Source organism: Theropithecus gelada, chromosome 17, assembly GCF_003255815.1.
Source record: "Theropithecus gelada isolate Dixy chromosome 17, Tgel_1.0, whole genome shotgun sequence".
Taxonomy (NCBI): domain Eukaryota; kingdom Metazoa; phylum Chordata; class Mammalia; order Primates; family Cercopithecidae; genus Theropithecus; species Theropithecus gelada.
In genome coordinates this window covers 52,297,959-52,316,916 of record NC_037685.1, presented here as the reverse complement: position 1 = coordinate 52,316,916, position 18,958 = coordinate 52,297,959, and the positions used below count along the sequence as shown (strand labels likewise).

Sequence of the window (18,958 nt, the reverse complement as noted above, 5' to 3'; positions counted from 1 at the left end):
AGCCTGTCAGTGATTCAGCCATCACGCCCAAGGAGAGGAACGTGGGGCACCTCCTCATGCTCAGAACACCCCAGCAGAGGCCCCCTGAGCTGAGATCCCCCCGCTGGCAGAGACCCCCAGCAGAGAACCCCCAGCAGAGGCCCCCTGACAGAGACCCCCTTGGCAGAGACCACCCCAACAGAGATCCCCTGGCAGAGACCCCCCCGGCAGAGACCCCCCCAGCAGAGACCCCTGGCAGAGGCCCCCCCAGGGAGAGACCCCCTGGCAGAGACCCCCCGGTAGAGACCCCTCAGCCCCACCATACCCCAGCCGGGACAGCCCGGCCGCACCTGCCAACAGCCCTCCCTGCCGCAGGGGACCAGCCTCTCTACAGCATTCCCATCGAGAACATCCTGGCCGTGGAGAAGCTAGAGGAGGAGTCTTTCAAAATGAAAAACGTGAGTGTGGTGCCCCCAAGCCTCTCTTTCGGGTTGAGGCCTGGCCAGGTTTTCTCTGTTCTCTTCCCGTGCCTGGCCCAGGGCTCACCCTTCCCCACCCTCTGCACTCCAGGCTTCTCAGTCTCCGTGTTACTGGGGGTGCTCACCAGGTGCTGGAGAGTTTGTGTCGGAATCTCGCATCAGAGCAGCCACACTCTGTGTCCGGGGTCACCAGGGTGGGGTGGAACCTGCCGGAAGGTGGGGCCTGAGCTGCTCCAGGGGACGTCCCCCGCAGGGTCCCCAAGGTCAAGGTGCCCTCGTCAAAGACATCCCAGAAGCAGGCTTGGGACCGTCTGGAATTCCTTTTGGAAGCTTTTTTATTTCGATATAATTTTGAATTTATAGAAGTTGCACGAGTAGAACAAGTACTTTCCATACACGCTTGACCCAGACCCACATGTGGCCTCGTTCCCCAGTCACATTCGTTCCTTCTCCCTCCACGGGTCCTGCCCGTGCTTTTCTGAACAGTATCAACGTTTCTGAGTGTTTCCCACAGCGCAGACACCGAAACCACAGCAGCCGCCCATCGTGTGTCACCGGCATGGCCACGTTTGCGTTTGCCGCCGTCTGGTCCCGTTCCTCCGGCTGTGGCTTCCTCCCCTCTGGATCTAGTCCACACTGCATTCTGCTGCCCCTCGGTCTGGCCCACTGGACACTCCCGGCCTTTCTTTGTGTGTCGTGGCCTTGGCATTTTTGAGGCGTGCAGGCCTTCGGTTTTGTGGATGTCCCTCCCTGTGGGTTTGTACCGACGTGGCAGGTTCTGATGACGCATTTTTGGCAGAAATCCCCTAGAGGTGTCCGTGGCGTCGTCATTGTGTGGTGGCCTCCCAGAGTCGGCCGCTGGCCACGTTCTCCCCGGTGACTCAGTGCCCCCGCCGTCCATGCCATCCTGAGGCTGACCCTGTACCCTGACACGTGCTGGCTGGGACAAGCCTTCTGTGCCCCGACTGTAGCATCAGGGCCGTAGAACGGTTGCAGGGAAGGCACAGTCCCTGGGCCTCGTGCCAAAGTCAATGCATGTTCCTTACCGTGGGTGGGATTCTGCTAGCGTGTTATTCACGGGCAGTCCAGGCAGATCCCGCAAAAGTCCTAAGTTTGTAGAGTCATTTGAAGAGGAGGGTATGGGAAGAGGAGGGTTGGGAAGAGGGGGCGGTGGGAAGAGGAGGGTGTGGGCTCAGTGCCTGTGACTGAGGGGACGGCCGGGACCTGGCCCTGAGACCATCCCTCGGAGGAAGCAGTGGCAGTGTGGAAATGTCCTGGAAGCACCTCCAGCCTTCACATAGATTCCCAATAATTCCCTCGTTTCAGCCGCCTGTTCCCAGCTGTTCGTTCCCTCTGACTTCCTCAGAGCCCAATTCCCCTGGGGCCACTGCCAGGCCAGACTCTCACCGGCTGGGGAAACCTTTCTGAAGGCTGCTCCTGGAGGCAGGGCCAAGCCTGGGTTGATGGCCGGGATGCCCTCCATGGGTGATCACAGCCATGCATGGGAGTGTCCAGTCCGAGACCTGCACACGTGTGCCAGGTGCGAGGCAGGTGGCTCCTGGCCTCTGTAAATAAGACCTCAGCTGTTCACCAGAAACCTGGAGCCCAAGTCCTCCCCAGACCAGTGCAGAAGGCCTGTCCCCTAGAGAAGGCCACTGTCCTCCTGGCTCCTGACTCAAGGGCAAGTCCCACATAAGAGGCCTCCCGCCTCCAGTCAGCCTCCTGCTCAGAAAACCTGACTTGTGTGTGCAGCAGAGCCGGCTCCTTCTGTGAGCTTGTGACCTCCGATCCTAGGATCCCTGTCCCCCCTGCCCCAGGGCCCCCGTCCCTCTAATCCTAGGGCCTCTGTCACTCCTGCCCCGGGACCCCTGTTCCTCCAATCACAGGACCCCTGTCCCCCCCTGCCCCAGGACCTTTGTGACTCCCATTTCTTCTGCCTTTAACACCCTTTGCCCCCACCCCCTGCTTGACTAACTTTGAGTCAGCCCCAACCGCAGCACCAGCACTACTCACTTCCAGCCCCTGCTGACACCTGCCCTTGTTTAGTCTTTCTTGGTGGCTGCAGGTTCAGCAGAAACTCTAGGCCAGGCGTTGTCTCCGGGACCTAGGAGAGTGCTGGTGCTTGGTCATGTGTGTTGAATGAGTAGTAAATGGCAAAGGTTGTTGCTGCCCTGAGACGCTTCAAGAGAAAGGAGCCCCCTAACCCCAGCTGGGAGGAGGAGGAAGCACCCTGGGCTGGTCGGGTGGGAGAGGAGCTGAGCAGGTTGGGCCACCTGGGCTGACACCGCAGGAGCTCCACGTGGGTGGACGCCTGCCTCGTGGGGAGGCCACAGGCCCCTCTTCTGCCTTTTGAGTGGAGACCTCCAAGGCTCCAGCACATAAAGCACCTTGGTCAAGCTGTTCCTGGCCACCCAGCCACGTCTCCAGCCACACCAGTTCTTACCTCCATCCCCCACGGCCCCAGCTGTCAAGTTTAAGGGTGGCAGAGAGCTCTGCGCAGCCCCCAGGCTTGGCCTCTTCTGGGGCTCAGAGCTCCGGGACGCCTGGGCCTGTGCACCCTCGGCGTCCCCTCTTACGGCTCCAGCGAGGACAGCCAGGTGCCTGGCAGACTCTTGCACGCGCTCATCCACGAGACCTCGTGTGCACCGTCCTGAGCCCGCCTGTATCCTCAGATGTTCCAGGTCATCCAGCCGGAGCGCGCGCTGTACATCCAGGCCAACAACTGCGTGGAGGCCAAGGACTGGATCGACATTCTCACCAAAGTGAGCCAGTGCAACCAGAAGCGCCTCACTGTCTACCACCCGTCCGCCTACCTGAGCGGCCACTGGCTGTGCTGTAGGGCGCCCTCGGACTCGGCTCCAGGCTGCTCGCCCTGCACCGGGTAGGTCTGTGCCTCGGCGCCCGGCGTGTGCACTGTGCAGGAAGTGTGGCCAAGGGGCCAAGTAGGGAGGGACCAGTGGACAGTGCATGTCTGCCTGTAAGCCGCAAATAAACGAGGCTGCACTCGCCTCGTCCCAGGAGCCTCCCACCTGAGGGGGCCTCCCACCCCAGGGGGCATCTGGGGCCCAGTCTCTCGAAGGCTCTGTGCAGACTCGAGGGTACTGCAGGCCTTCGAGGGTCCTCCTGAGGCCCTGCCCTGGGGGAGTGGGAGGTCAGGGTGAAGAGGGGCTCCCCAGTCCGCGGCCATCCTGCTTCTCTGAGAGGAGCGTGGGAGCAAACCCCTCCCTGAAAGTTTCATCTGGCCCAGGACACCCACCTTGATTCCGTGTGACACAGCAGCCCATTGTCTTCCTGGCCGCTCATCAGCTGGGCCTCCGGCAGTTCCACAGAGACTAGGGTCATGTCTGCTGGTCCTAGAAGGAGGCCGGGGTGCCTGGCGTCCCCGGTTATGCTCCGCGAGATGCACCTCACTGTTGTCCTGGCCACATGGTGGCCTCACGTAAGGGCCCTGCGGAGGATGAGCTGTGCTCCACACTGGGCCACTGTTCAATCCTCCCACAGCCTCTGAGGTGGGACCTTAGATCCTGCTTCATGGACACAGAGGCTGAAGCTCAGGAGGAAGGTCTGGCTGCCGCCCAGGCTTGCGTGGCCACCGTCCCAGGATCCCCGGGAGAGGCCAGCGCTCTCCTGTATCCTCGAAATCCCGGGAGAAGGGGAAGCATTGCTGCCTGGGGAGGAGAGGAAACCTGGCCACCCCCAGCTGCAGCCGACTCTGCCGGGGACAGAGCCCCAGGAGGCTTCCTTCCAGGCCGTTTCTCCCCATGAGAAAACATCTGCCGAATTTGCTCGCTGCCTTGGCAGATCTGTCGGTCCCAAGAGTCTCCAGCCGCTGAGACCGGACAGCTCGGGAGTCTCCCCTGTCCCGCACACCCGCAGCCGGCCTCAGCTCTCCCAGCTCAGGGATGCTTTTTTAGTTTTATGTTTTTGAGACGGGATCTCGTTCTGTCGCCCAGGCTGGAGTGCAGTGGTGCAATCTCAGGCCTCCACCTCCCAGGCTCAAGCCATCCTCCCACCTCAGTCTCCCAGGTACCTGGGAATACAGCTGTGCTCCACCACTCCAGGCTAATTGTTTTAAGGTTTTTTGTTGAAACGAGGTTTCACCACATTGCCCAGACTGGTCTCAAACTTCTGGGCTCAAGCAATCCTCCCACGTCACCTTCCCGAGTAGCTGGGACTACAGGCGGGTGCCACCACGCCCAGCTCACTAAATTTTGTGTTTTGTAGAGACAGGGTCTCACTGTGTTGTCCAAATCTCACTGTAAGGGTCTCCCGGTGTTACCCAGGGTCCTCCTGGGCTCAAGTGATCCTTCTGTCTCGGCCTCCCAGAGTGCTGGGATTACTGACATGAACCCCCTGACTGGCCAGGGATGTGTTTTAATGTCGGTCGCTTCATCTTCTTCTTTCCTTTTTTTTTTTTTTGATGATAAATGCATTTCATTATTTATTTAGATGTTGAAGCTCTCACCACTAAGTTTTTACAAACTGTTGAGACTGACAAATTATTTCTCACACGGAAGTATAACCGCCCATCCCCAGGAAGCATACGTACATGGTTGAACTAACTTGAATAAATGACACCATTTTATCAATTACATAATGAAACAAATGACCAAGTATCCAAATACTGAGCTACTCAGCTCAAAAGGTATATACAACATTGGACGTCTGTTCAGTTCATTGGCAGAAACCCACTTCTTTTTTCGCAAGAGAGGCTGGGAAGAAAAGGGGAAAACTACCACACTTCAAACAAAAATAAGTTGGCGAAACAATTTCTAATCAGTGTGGCAAACATCGCAGAAGTGTCAGAAATTTTATGATTTAGAATTGTTTTAGCTATAAGAAGCATTTCTGCCTTTTAAAAAGTATTTACTAAATTTAAGAGCATATTTCACATGTTCTGCACAAGGCAGAATTTGCTAAAAATAATTAACAGCCCTGCGCATTCCTATCAAGCCCTCCCTGTTGGTTGCACCTGAGTGCAAATGTTGAATTAACCGTGAGCCCCCTGTGCCTGAAGCCGTCAAAGACGTGCTTCTGTACAATGTAGATTTTCTTTTCTTTTCTTTTTTTTTTTAAGATGGAGTCTCGCTCTGTTGCCCAGGCTGGAGTGCAGTGGTGTCATCTCAGCTCACTGCAACCTCCACGTCCCGGGTTCAAGCAATTCTCCTTTCTCAGCCTCCTGAGTAGCTGGGATTATAGGTGTGTGCCACCACACCCAACTAATTTTTATATTTTTAGTAGAGACAGAGTCTCACCATGTTGGCCCGGATGGTCTTGAACTCCTGACTTCAGATGATCCACCCACCTCTGCCTCCCAAAAGTGTGGGGATTACAGGCGTGAGCCACCGCACCCAACTTTGGAGGTTTTTCATAATAAGACAAGTAAGATTTATTAAAAGACATGAGGCCGGGCTCAGTGGCTCACACCTGTAATCCCAGCACTTTGGTAGGTCGAGGTGGGTGGATCACCTGAGGTCAGGAGTTCAAGACCAGCCTGGCCAACATGGTGAAACCCCATCTCTACTAAAAATACAAAAATTAGCCAGCATGGTGGCGGACGCCTATAATCCCAGCTACTCGGGAGGCTGAGGCAGGAGAATCACTTAAACCTGGAAAGCAGAGGTTTCAGTGAGCTGAGATCGCGCCACTGCACTCCAGCCTGACGTGTGCTGGTGTGAATGTAGGAGAAGCGGACATAGAGTGAGCAGGGAAATAACCGCACAGCCTCCTTCCATGTTTGAAATGACTGAAGGAATAAACCACCTGAGGTCTGGAGTGTTCATAGTTCCTGGGAATTTAGTTCTGTATGATACTAAAAATGTACAAGTATTACGCTGGGGACTTTAGCACCTAATCTTCCTAAATTTCTTATGTATTGAGAAGATTCTGGAGTAGGAATAGATTTAAACAAGACGTAACTCAGTGCTGCATGATTTCAGGAAAGGTCAGTTAGTACAAATGATAAACACATTTTAAATACTGAACAGCAAGGATCTTTTGCCGAGTGTCCAAATAGGCTGATGGTAACTGAAGCAGAGGTTGCCGGTTCGTTCCGGCTTGCGGCCGGCCTGGTGACACAGCTGCCCGTGCTGCTGTGGATGCCACTAGACTTGCTCAGCAAGCCAGCATGCTAGCTGTGTACAAACAGACGCCAAATAGGTCCTGTCTTGAGTTTCACTTCCAACATATCGTCGTCTTTCTTCAGTGACATTTTAAAAATTAATGTCATTATTAAAAGCATAGTTTAAATAAGTGTTTTTATCTTTCTGTTCTTGATGTGTCTGGACAGTGGCCTCCCAGCCAACATCCAGCTGGACATTGATGGGGACCGTGAGACAGAGCGTATTTACTCCCTCTTCAACTCGTACATGAGCAAGCTGGAGAAGATGCAGGGTGAGTCTGCCCGGCACGCCAATCCGTGCAGCGAGGGGACGCCTGGCGAGGCCCCGGCCACAGGAGCATGCCATGGGGTGAAAACCTGTGGTCTGAGCCTCTCGTGTAGTGTGGGCTACATGTAGTTTTGTTTGTAGCGCGGATAGATGGATACGAAAAGCTTTTTGTAGGGTAGGCAGCTATTTGGGGGACAGTTACCTTGATAACAGGTTCTATAGATAATTTTTAGATGGAATTTAACTTGTAACCTCTGTACTGGCAGATTTCTTTAGAGGACCCTAGTTTTTCATTCCTTTGTATTTTCCACAGGGACAAGTGCATGTGTGTGGACACATGTGTGAGTGTGCATGCATGTGTGCACATACGAGATGTGTGCATGTGTCTGGCATGTGTGAGCTTGTGAATGTGTGGACATGTGTGAGTGTGCATGAATGTGTGGACACATGTATGTGTGTGAATGTGGACACATGAGTGTGCATGAATATGTGGATGTGTGTGAGCATGTGTGAATGTGTGGACACGTGTGAGTGCATGAATGTGTGGACATGTGTGAGTGTGTGACTGTGTGGACATGTGAGTGCTTGAATGTGTGGACACGTGTGTGCGTGCATGAATGTGGACACGTGTGAGCATGCATGAATGTGTGGACATGTGTGAGTGTGCGTGAATGTGTGGACATGAGTGTGAATGTGTGAACATGTGTGCATGAATGTGTGGACATGTGTTTGTGCGTGAATGTGTGGACATGTGTGAGCATGTGTGAATGTGGACATGTGTGAGTGTGCATGAATGTGTGGACATGTGTGTGAGTGTATAAATGTGGACATGTGTGAGCATGTGTGAATGTGGACACATGAGTGTGCATATGTGGACATGTGTGAGCGTGTGTGAATGTGGACACGTGAGTGTGCATGAATATGTGGACATATGTGAGTGTGCATGAATATGTGGACATATGTGAGCGTGCATGAATGTGTGGACACAACGTATGAACATGCATGAATGTGGACATGTGTTAGTGTGCATGAATGTGTGGACACGACATATAAGTGCATGAATGTGGACATGTGTGAGTGTGCATGAATACGTGGATGTGTGAGTGTGCATGAATGTGCAGACACGCATGTGAGTGCATGAATGTGTGGATGTGAGTGTGTGGGAATGTGTGGACACGTTTGAGCTTGTGCGACTGTGTGGACATGACATGTATGAGCGTGTGTGAATGTGTGGACACGTGAGTGTGCATGCATTTGTGCATGTGTGGAAATGTGTGGGCACGCGTGTGAGTGCATGAATGTGTGGATGTGTGTGAGTGTGTGGGAATGTGTGGACACATGTTTGAGCATGTGCGACTGTGTGGACACGACATATATGAGCGTGTGTGAATGTGTGGACACATGAGCGTGCATGCATATGTGCATGTGTAGAAATATGTGGGCACGTGTGTGAGTGCATGCATGTCTTTGGGCACGTGTTTGAGCATGCATGTATATGTGTGCACACATGCCATCTAATTCTGTAAAGCCATTCAGTGTCACAGATAATGATACTGTATATAGATTTGAAACTGTGCCAGGCACACTGTGTGTTTCAAATTTATTTGCAGTATCATTATCTGTGACATTGAATTGCTTTACAGAATTGAAATAGCAATCCAGGTAAGCCCAATTAGACAACATAGGGACAGTGGTTTGAGGTCTGTAATTCAGGAGAGGCAGAGACAAGAATAGCCCACAGCGGGGGGCAGGGGGTGCGAAGCAGCTGCGTTTGTTTCTATGCTAGGGTCTGGTAGAACTCAGATCTGCTCTTGGAGATCATATGACAGGGCCCTTGAGTCCCACTCAGAATGGAAATGGAGCAGAATGTGCCTGGAGTTATGCCTGTTAGATTTTCTTCTTTTCATTCCCCTGATTTAACCCAGAAGTGTCAAGTGTGTCTTGGCCTGGAAACACGAGTCCTGCCTGAGTGTCCGTGCATCTGCCCATCTGTGAGCTTGGCCACGCCTGTTCTCCAGCCCCACATGCCCTGGGTGTCCGTGGTTCCAGGCATACACAGACACACAGGCATGTACACACGTATGCATAGCCATGTACACACACGTTCCCAGCCATACATGCATGAAATGAACACACAGGTACATGTGTGTGCAGACAAGCAAGGCAACAATACCTGCACACATGTGCAATTGAACACAACACGCTCACATGTGCAGGCATGCATGCACATTCTCAGACAACCACACACGTACACACTCGTGGGCCACCACCCACCACAGCGTCTTCTCCCCAGCAAGTGTGCCAGGTGCTGTCCCTGGGTCTGAGGTCCCTTCAGGTGCTGTCCCTGGGTCTGAGGTCCCTCCAGGTGCTGTCCCTGGGTCTGAGGTCCCTCCAGGTGCTGTCCCCAGGTCTGAGGTCCCTGGATACTGTGCAGATGGCACAAGGCCTCAGGGTGGCCAAGACAGTGGATCAGGCATCAGCTCGCCTCTTCCCAGCCCTCTCATAGCAGAAACCAACACAGCGGAGGCCAGAGTCGAGGAGCCTCGGAGAGGGTGAGGTCATCACACACAAGACCCAGGTTCTGAAAGATGCTGACCAGGCCCTCCATGATCAGCTTGCTGCATGCACCACTCTCCAACCTTGCTCAGCCCCTCCCAGGCCATGCACCCCGCACCACAGCTCCAGCTCTTCCTTCCTGTGCCGGGAGCAGCCTTGCGCATCAGTCTGGCAGACCCTGTTTACCTTGGAAGTGTCCTCCCCCAGCACTTCCCAGCCTCCCCATCCCCGTAGCCTGGTGTATTAGTTCTCGCGTTGTTATGAAGAGCTACCTGAGCCTGCGTAATTTATAAGGAAAAGATTGATTGACTCACAGTTCTGCAGGCTGTACGGGAAGCATGGTTGGGGAGGCCTCAAGAAACTTTCAATCATGGTGGGAGGGCAAAGAGGAAGGAAGGAGGCACCTCCTACATGATGGGGGAAGATGCCACACACGTCCAGACAACCAGACCGCGTGAGAACTCACTGTTATGAGAACAGCAATGGGGAAGTCCACCCCCGTGATCCCCTCACCTCCCCCCAGGCCCCTCCTCAACACTTGGGCTTCCAGTCTGACCTGAGATTTGGATGGGGACACAAATCCAAACCACGTCACCTGGAATCACCTGTGTCACCAAAGTCACAACCATCTCCCATCACCTCAGCTTCCACATGCAGTGACCTTCCTGGGCCTGGCACAGAGGAAGTGCCTAGCACCTGGGTGGGTGTGCTGGACAGATGGCCGGGCAGGCAGCTGAGTGGGTGGGTAGGTGGGTGGATGGACCAATGGGTGACTGATGGGTGGATGGACCAATGGGTGACTGATGGGTGGATGGAGCGATGGACAAATGATGGGTGGATTAACAGATGGTTGCGTGATGGGTGGATGGACAAATGGGTGAGTGATGGATGGATGGACCAAGGGGTGAGTGATGGGTGGATGGACAGATGGGTGAGTAATGGGTAGATGGATGGATGTGTGAGTGATGGATGGATGGATCAAGTGATGAGTGATGGGTGAATGGACAGATGGGTGAGTAATGAGTGGATGGACAGATGGGTGAGTAGTGGGTGGATGGACAGATGGGTGAGTAATGGGTGGATGGATGGATGGGTGAGTGATGGATGGATAGACTGAGGGGTGAATGATGGGTGGATGGACAGATGGGTGAGTCATGGGTGGATGGATGGGTGAGTGATGGGTGGAGGGACAGATGGGTGAGTGATGGGTGGATTGACAGATGGGTGAGTGATGGGTGGAGGGACGGATGGGTGAGTGATGGGTGGATTGACAGATGGGTGAGTGATGATGGGTGAGTAATGAGTAGAGGGACAGATGGGTGGATGGACGGATGGATGACTGATGGGTGGATTGACGGATGGGTGAGTGATGGGTGGATGGACGGATGGGTGAGTCATGGGTGGATGGATGGGTGAGTGATGGGTGGAGGGACAGATGGGTGAGTGATGGATGGATTGACAGATGGGTGAGTGATGGGTGGAGGGACGGATGGGTGAGTGATGGGTGGATTGACAGATGGGTGAGTGATGATGGGTGAGTAATGAGTAGAGGGACAGATGGGTGGATGGACGGATGGATGACTGATGGGTGGATTGACGGATGGGTGAGTGATGGGTGGATGGACGGATGGGTGAGTCATGGGTGGATGGATGGGTGAGTGATGGGTGGAAGGACAGATGGGTGAGTGATGGATGGATTGACAGATGGGTGAGTGATGGGTGGAGGGACAGATGGGTGAGTGATGGGGGGATTGACAGATGGGTGAGTGATGGGTGGAGGGACAGATGGGTGAGTGATGGGTGGATTGACAGATGGGTGAGTGATGATGGGTGAGTAATGTGTAGATGGACAGATGGGTGGATGGACAGATGGATGAGTGATGGGTGGATTGACGGATGGGTGAGAGATGGGTGGACTGACAGATGGGTGAGGGATTGGTGGATGGACAGTGGACAGATGGAAACAGGTCCCACATATCCTCCATGAGGGTTCACAGCACATCAGCATGGTTGGAAGCCTCAGTCCAGGGACCTCACCCCTCAGGGCACTGAGTCCCTCCTCTGTGGTGTTCAAGCCTCGACTGGAATCTCAGTGCATCCTTGAGGCAGATGGTTTTGTTGTTGGAGAGTTCTAATGACTTCCCGTCACTTGGCCCACGGGATTCTTTCCACCCAGTGTAGCAGGTCCTTTCTGCTGGCCTGTGGGGCTGAGGAGTGCTGTACCAGGGCACCTGTGCGGGAGGCAGATAGTCACTGTCCCTTCCCCATCCCACACGTGGTGTGGCCTCTCCCCTGGCCAACCTCCCTTGGGCACACTCTAGTTCTTTATGTTGTCCTGAAGTTTGGTGACAGAGTGGCACCCAGTCCTGCAGGTGAGGCTCCATGGCAGGGCGTGGTGGGGTCCCATGCAGAGGGCTGGCCTTGGCCTTGGGCCATGCCACTGTGATTTTGCAGATGGTCTGGAAGTCGGCGGCAGGAGTGGGAACAGCTCTGCTGTGGGGGCCAGCAGGTCGCTGTGATCAAGTTGTGTACTGGGACAAGCCACTTGTTTTTTCATCTACAGGACAGGCATATCCCCTTGGTTAGAGATTTGGGGAAGATTGGAGTGGCTTACACACAGCCTGGAGCACAGTGGCTCATCGCAGCTGTTACGTAAATGCTCTTTTCACTGACACCTTGTTATGCTTTGGTCAGATAAAGGGCCAGTCTTCACAGGCCACGGCCTCATAATTAACTTCAGAATGCAGCTTAGTGCTGTCGTCCTGTGTCCGAGGGAGCCTGGGGCTGCGCCTAGCAGTGGGGTCTGCTGTGGTGGTTGTGCCTCAGGCCGTCTTCCCCGTGGCTCGGTGTCCCAGCTGTGCGGACATCATGTCTTCCCAGGCCCAGCTCACGCTTGGACAAGCACTTGGATCTGTCCTTGGGGGGCCATGGATGCTCAGTCAGCACAAACCCACCAGCTGATCCATTTTGGTTGCTCAGTCGGCACAAACCCACCCTCTGATCCGTTTTGGACACTCAGTCGGCACAAACCCACCCTCTGATCCGTTTTGGACGCTCAGTCGGCACAAACCCACCCTCTGATCCGTTTTGGACGCTCAAGTTGGCACAAACCCACCAGCTGATCCATTTTCTTCTCCACAACTTCACATCTTGATCATGCGGCCATTCGTAAAAATGTAGCAGGTGCTTTGCTGAAGTCCACGCACACACGTGCTGCTCTGAGCTTTCCCTAAACCCTCCGTTTTAAACCTTATCATACAAAGAGGAACTACAGATTCCTTATTGTGATTTTTTTCTAGTTATTGCCAGTGTTATTTTTTAATCAATATTCCAGCTGAGAATTTTGCATCTGATACATGGTCCATGGACTCCTTCTGGGTGAGAGCAGCACTCCGATGGCCCTGCCCCTTCAGGGTCCTCCTTCCCTCGTCTTGAAGAATGGCACGTGTTCATGGCTGAATAGCTCTATGGCCTGGCTTGTAGGGCTTAAGACACCACAGCCTGCCTTCATTTCATCCTGTTTTCTCTGTCTCCTGGTTCCATCTGGCAGTCCCCGGCTGGCACGGTTCCTTCTCTGCTCCCAGCTGTGGCTGAGATGGTTCGTCAAGTCCATGGCTGAGCCCCACACTTGTCTCCTTATCAGATGGCCACACGGCCACTTGCTTAGTGGTCTGTTCCAAACACTTTCTCATTTTTTTGAGATATGGGGAGGCTGGAATTTTAATTCTCAAATCCTTTAACTTAACCAACTCTTTGAGTTCTGATTCCTTTTTGCTCAACAATTCCACCTTCAAATCATCTCTCTTCCCCCATTTTGCTGTGAGCGAGCAGGAGGACCCAAGCCGCTCCCCCAGCATTTTGCTTAGAAATCTCCTCAGTTACGTGTCTGATGTCATCACTCTTAAGTTCCACCCTCCCAGAACACGAGGGCGTGAACACAAGTCCACTTTGTCACGAGGATGGCTTTTTCTCCGCTGTCCAGTAGCACGGCCGTCCTTTCTACCTGAGAGGTTGTTAGAACAGCCTTGCCACCCATGCTCGTACCACCATTCTGTTCAGGGTTACGTAGACATCCCCTAAGACAGGCCTTCTCTGCAGCTCTCCTCCTCTCCCGAGCCCCCAGCTTTGCCCTTCAAGGGCATTCACACCAGCCAAGCCGCTTCCGGCATGCATCCCCAAACCCCTGCAGCCTTCGCCCAGCACCTGGTTCCAAAGCCAGTCCACATTTGAAGGTACTTGTTACAGCAGCAGCCACTTCTCAGTCCCAGGTTCTTAGTCAGTTTGGGCTGCAATAAAATTGTACCATAGGCTGGGTGGTTACCGACAGCAGGAATTCACCTCCCAGCATGAAGGCTGAGAAGCTCAAGATCAGGGCATAGTGACGCTGGTTTCGCTGCGGACCCTCTTCTGGGCTACAGCCCGCCAGCATCTCATCGTGTCCTCACGTGTGGAAGGGGCGAGCCAGCTTCCTTGGCGTCTTTTATAGGGGTGCCCGTCCCGTGCCCAAGGGTTCCACCATCACGCCTCGTCCCTTCCGAAGGGCCTCACCTCCAGACGCCATCCCTTGAGGGTTAGGATTTCAACCCATGAATCTGGGGGCACATTCATTCCATTGAGATGGGCACAGCTGCAGGGCATTGGTGCTGGCTCTGGGCGTGCATGCCCAGGCGCTGTGAGCAGTGAGGCAGAGACGTGCCTGGTTCAGGTGTTCGGACTCAGGTGGCACAGGGCCCTGTCCCGGCTCAGGGGTTCCATGGCCATCCGCTGGGGACGAGGCCCCAGAATGGCCTTCAGTGGGAGTGATGTGGTCCGATTAGGAAGGTGGCCTGCCCGCGGGAATGGTTTCTGTGTCTGTCTGCGTTTATGAGTGGCGGCCAGCCCTTTCTGGAGGAGCTTGCGTTGGAAGGACGTGTGCTGTGGGTGGGGCCTGCAGTGATGCAGCTGTGTGGAGACGGGGCCAGTGGCCGCTGGACCCTGGGCTCCTGCCCTGCGCTGACCCCTCCGTCCTCCACAGAGGCCTGTGGGAGCAAATCCGTGTACGACGGCCCGGAGCAGGAGGAGTATTCGACGTTCGTCATTGACGACCCCCAGGAGACTTACAAGACACTGAAGCAGATCATCGCTGGCGTTGGGGCTTTGGAGCAGGAGCACGCCCAGTATAAGAGGGACAAGTTCAAGAAGACGAAATATGGAAGCCAGTGAGTGCCACTCCCGTGCCTGCCCTGGACGGCCAGCGTGGTGGGTGGGAGGGTGCAGTGGGGGTGGGGCTGCAGGGAACTCCTGGGTGAGACCGCCTGTGCACAGGTGTCTGCCTGGTGAGGAGAATCCCAGTTGCACCTGGCTGGCACCTGGCAGTGGTCAGTGGATGTGGCCCGGCGCTGCTGGTCCCTCTTTCAGAGCAGGTGCTGCCTTTGCTCTCCAGGACCCCAGCCAATGTCTGGGGTGCCTCCCTCGCCTGCTGCCTCCCAGCCTCTCTGCTATGCTGGTCTCATGTGCTCTAGTCTCTACGCCGAGGCCTTGTTCTGCCTTGGTTGAGTGGCACACCCTCTGCCATCTCTCCAGGCGACCCATGGTGTCCAGGAGTAGGGTCAGCTCTGGACGAAACCCACTGTTGTCTCATGAGGCAGGTGTGGTGAGGTTGAGTACGTTCAGCCTAGTTACAGGCTGCAGGCTACGTGGTGCTTAGCTAAGCTCCACTCTCCCTCACTCCATGGGACAGAGGGTTGTAAGACCCTCCTGAATTGCTGGAAGATTGACTTAAACTATGTAAAGTGCTAGACTGGCTCTCGGCCTGGAGTGAGCAGGTGTGTCTGTGTCACTCTCTCCATCCAGTGGGTACCCAGGGTCCACCATGGCAGAACCCACCACACAGGCTTATTCAGGGGTGGGTAAGCCCGAGAGCCCTGTGTAGCTGTACAACCTCCTTCTCACTTCCACCTTCCTGCTCGCTCCTCTCTTCTGTCCTCCCTCCCTTCCATCCTCCCTCTCTCCTCCTCCACCCTTCTCCTCCTCCCTCCCTCCCTTCCTTCTTAACCCTTCCTTCCTTCCACCATGCGGGTCTGGTCTGGGAAGGGCAGTGGTGAGGCTCCAGGAGAGTGACAGGTCCCTGTGGCTCCGACTTGGACCGAGTTGCTCAGGGGACTGAGCCTGCAGCACCTCCTGAGTGCTGTGACTTCACCCCTGACATCATCATATCAGATCCCTCTCGACACCCTTCGGGGGAGACAGCCCCATTTGCCTTCCAAATATGTTGCCTCGTTGATATCATCAGGTCCATCAACCTCATGGCCAAAAGCCAGCAGGTTGAAAAATGCGTGAAGCGTGATGCTGTTTGTTGTAGCAGAAGGTGCACACAAGGCACACACGGTATGAAATGCACACACACAGGAGAAGGTGCACACACGGAGGAGGTGCACACAGGGGAGGAGGCGCACATGGGGGGAGGTGGACACACGTGGGAGGTGGACACGTGGGGGCAGGTGGACACACGTGGGGAGAGGACACACAGGAGGAGGTGGACACACGTGGGAGGAGGTGGACACACATGGGAGGTGGACACGTCGGGGGAGGTGGACACGTGGGAGGAGGTGGACACACAGGAGGAGGTGGACACACAGGAGGAGGTGGACACACGTGGGAGGAGGTGGACACACGTGGGAGGTGGACATGTGGGGGCAGGTGGACACATGGGAGGAGGTGGACACGTGGGAGGAGGTGGACATGGAGGAGGTGGACACACATGGGAGGTGGACACACATGGGAGGAGGTGGACACGTGGGAGGAGGTGGACACGTGGGAGGTGGACACGTGGAGGAGGTGGACACGGAGGAGGTGGACACGGGGGAGGTGGACACACCGGGGGAGGTGCACACACATGGTATGAGGGAGGTGTGCACGTGGGGAGGAGGTGTCCACGCCTGTTGAGTGTCCCAGCACAGGGGGACAGATCTGTATCCCTGGAGCTCATGCTCCACACACGTGAGCAGTCTCTGCAGTACAGATGTGCACATTCTGCACACGTGCCACGGAGTCTACGTGTTCCATGTCTGTGCATGTATATGTGCCACACGTGCTGCAGGGAGAGACGTGCACATGCACTTCCACGCCTGCCCCCTGTGCACACATCAGAGGCTCCGCAGGTGCCTCCGGGGCCCTGTGGTCCCTTTGGCTCCTCTGCGATTCTGTGTTTCGTGTGGATTGCAGTGCGAGTGGTCACATTTAGGAACAAGAAAAGCTCCCGCAGCCATGGGTGAGCGCCAGGCAGCGGGGGCTGTGCCTCATTCCCTCCCCCGTCCGCCTTTTCAGGGAGCACCCCATCGGAGACAAGAGCTTCCAGAACTACATCCGGCAGCAGTCCGAGACCTCCACTCATTCCATTTAAAGTCTGCGGGACGTGCCCCGTGGCGCCAGTGAGCTGCCCGTGCAGAGCCACAGCCTTTGGGAGGGAGAAGAGAAGGAAAAGCACAGAGCCAGCACATGAGACGCAGCCGCCCGGCCCATGGACAACTGGCGCTGGGGCTTCCCTCTCCAGAGCCACCGCCACCGCTGCCACACCCCCCGCAGAAAGCCCACGTGGCCTGGTGGACTGTGTCGTCCTTTGGTTCTGTGCTTTTGGCTCTTCGTTTGTGGGGTTCTGGGGGTCCGCTGAAGGATCAGGAAGTGGGGGCTGTGCTCTAGCCGCAGCCGGCCTCAGGGAGCCGTGGCCCGTCCAGTCGGCTGTGACCTGCACCTCCGGCCACGTGCACGTCTGTCTTGCGTGCACGGTGTGTGTGGCACTGGGCTCTGTGGCTCTGTGCCCGGGGAGCCTGCTGGCCCCGTCTTGGCTTTCGGCTTCATCACATCGGGACGTTCAGAGCATACTCTCCCACTGTGCCTGCTGTCCAGGCGGCGTGGGAGGCGGCCTCCCTGTTCACTTTTGAGGTTCGTTTGATTCCTGACTGAAGAGTCAGTTTTGTGGCTGGGAGGTGCAGAATACACAGAAATCCCAGTCTGAGGCTGTCCTTGGTGCTTGGGGGATATGGGTTCTGTCCACAGAGTCCCTTGGAGGGAAAAGTATGGGCTCCAGCTTCTCCAGGTGTCTGCTGAGTCCACAGTTGAAGCCCCCATTGTTTTGCTGTTCAATGGGGTTTAAAATCAGAATTAACATTTGCCACCCCCCGTGGAAGTTTGAAGATTTTTAAAACAGAAATGTGCATTTTTCAAGCTGTTTTTCTTTATGTTTTTTAAGGACCATTTTTAATTAGCTCTTTGATACAAAGTAACTCAGAACGTCAAAACCTATACCCACTAAAGGGAAGGCTGCTGGGAAGGCAAATGGAACAGGAATGGAGCCTGTCTCAGGAAGGCCAGCTGCAGGTCCTCAAGAAAATCAAAGAAAGGAAGAAATTCTGAGTTTGAGGTACAGGGGCTTCAGGGGTGCAGACGTCCCTCCAGGGCCCGTGGCCAGTATTGCACCTGCGTCATGAACCCCCAGATGCTGTGCAGGGCAGGGGCGGGGCTGCTGTTTTATTGGGGAGGGGAGCATCCTAAAAATGGGGTCCAGGCAGACCCCTCCAGACCTCACACCGCCGAGGAGGCCTTTCCCACAGGGCGTCCTCCCGGGATGCAGATGGCAGGTGTGTGGGAAGCGCCGTTTGAATACACAGCACGACGTATCCTTGTACTGACTTCTCCCGGTTCTTGTTTGAAAATGCTGTAGTTCAGACTCTTAATCTCCATGGCAGATATGAACTTTGTTGTCACAAAACTAGTGGAGGAAAATGTTGTAAAAATAGACTTTTGGACACACAGCTGTTGGGGCTGCAATTTTTACCTTGGATTTATAACTTAACATTTCTGTTTATAAAATACTAGTGATTTGCAATGTATTTTACTGGCCAATTAAAACAGATGTTTTATTCTTTCTGAGGACTGGCTTGGTTTTCCAGGGGTACCCACTGGGAATTGCACATGTGGGCATTGGTGGGGGTACAGGGAGGAAGATGGCATCTGGGGAGCAGGATGACATTGCTGATGCCAGGCGACGTCCCTGGTGATGGGTGACGCTGCTCTGACAGGTGGCAGTGCCCTGATGACAGGTCACATTGCTGATGCCAAGTGACCTCTCTGGTGACAGGCAGCGCTGCTCTGACAGGTGACAGGGGACATCGCTGGTGACACCCCAATGACAGGCTCCGATGACAGGTGACATCGCTGGTGACAGTTGACGTCTCTGGTGATGGACGGCGCTGCTCTGACTGTGGCATTCACCTGTGTTGCCTCGGGTGGGAGTGTGGCCCCGTGATACCCTCAGGAAGGGTGTGGGGTCACACAGTGCTGAGGGCTGAGGGTCGAGGCCGCCAACGGCCGTGGGGTGCGGCTGGAGATGGTGTCCACTCAGGGAGTGCTGGGCAGACAGACCAGCCCGGGCTGCCGTCTCCAGGAACGCGGAGGGTGTGGTGACTTGGAGGCCCTGGGAGGAGAGAACAGACTGCCCCTCCCGGCAGGTGGCTGCTGTACGTCCAGGCAGGAGAGGGTTAAGGGGGACTCTGGGTGAAGACTCCATGGCCAGGGACA

The 18,958-nt window shown here is 55.1% G+C and overlaps 1 protein-coding gene across 2 annotated transcripts in view; it reads left to right on the top strand.

Annotated features, from left to right (window-relative positions):
- Positions 1-18,310, top strand: part of RASA3 (RAS p21 protein activator 3) — a 126,024-nt gene extending 107,714 nt beyond the window's left edge. For both annotated transcript variants that reach the window (XM_025364565.1, XM_025364566.1), the window contains exons 20-24: positions 355-437; positions 3,131-3,339; positions 6,748-6,851; positions 14,418-14,601; positions 16,709-18,310. In XM_025364565.1, the coding sequence (XP_025220350.1) occupies positions 355-437; positions 3,131-3,339; positions 6,748-6,851; positions 14,418-14,601; positions 16,709-16,784 (656 nt within the window). In that variant the 3' untranslated portion in view covers positions 16,785-18,310. The remainder of the gene's footprint in view (positions 1-354; positions 438-3,130; positions 3,340-6,747; positions 6,852-14,417; positions 14,602-16,708) is intronic.
- The last annotated feature ends 648 nt before the right edge of the window (positions 18,311-18,958 follow it).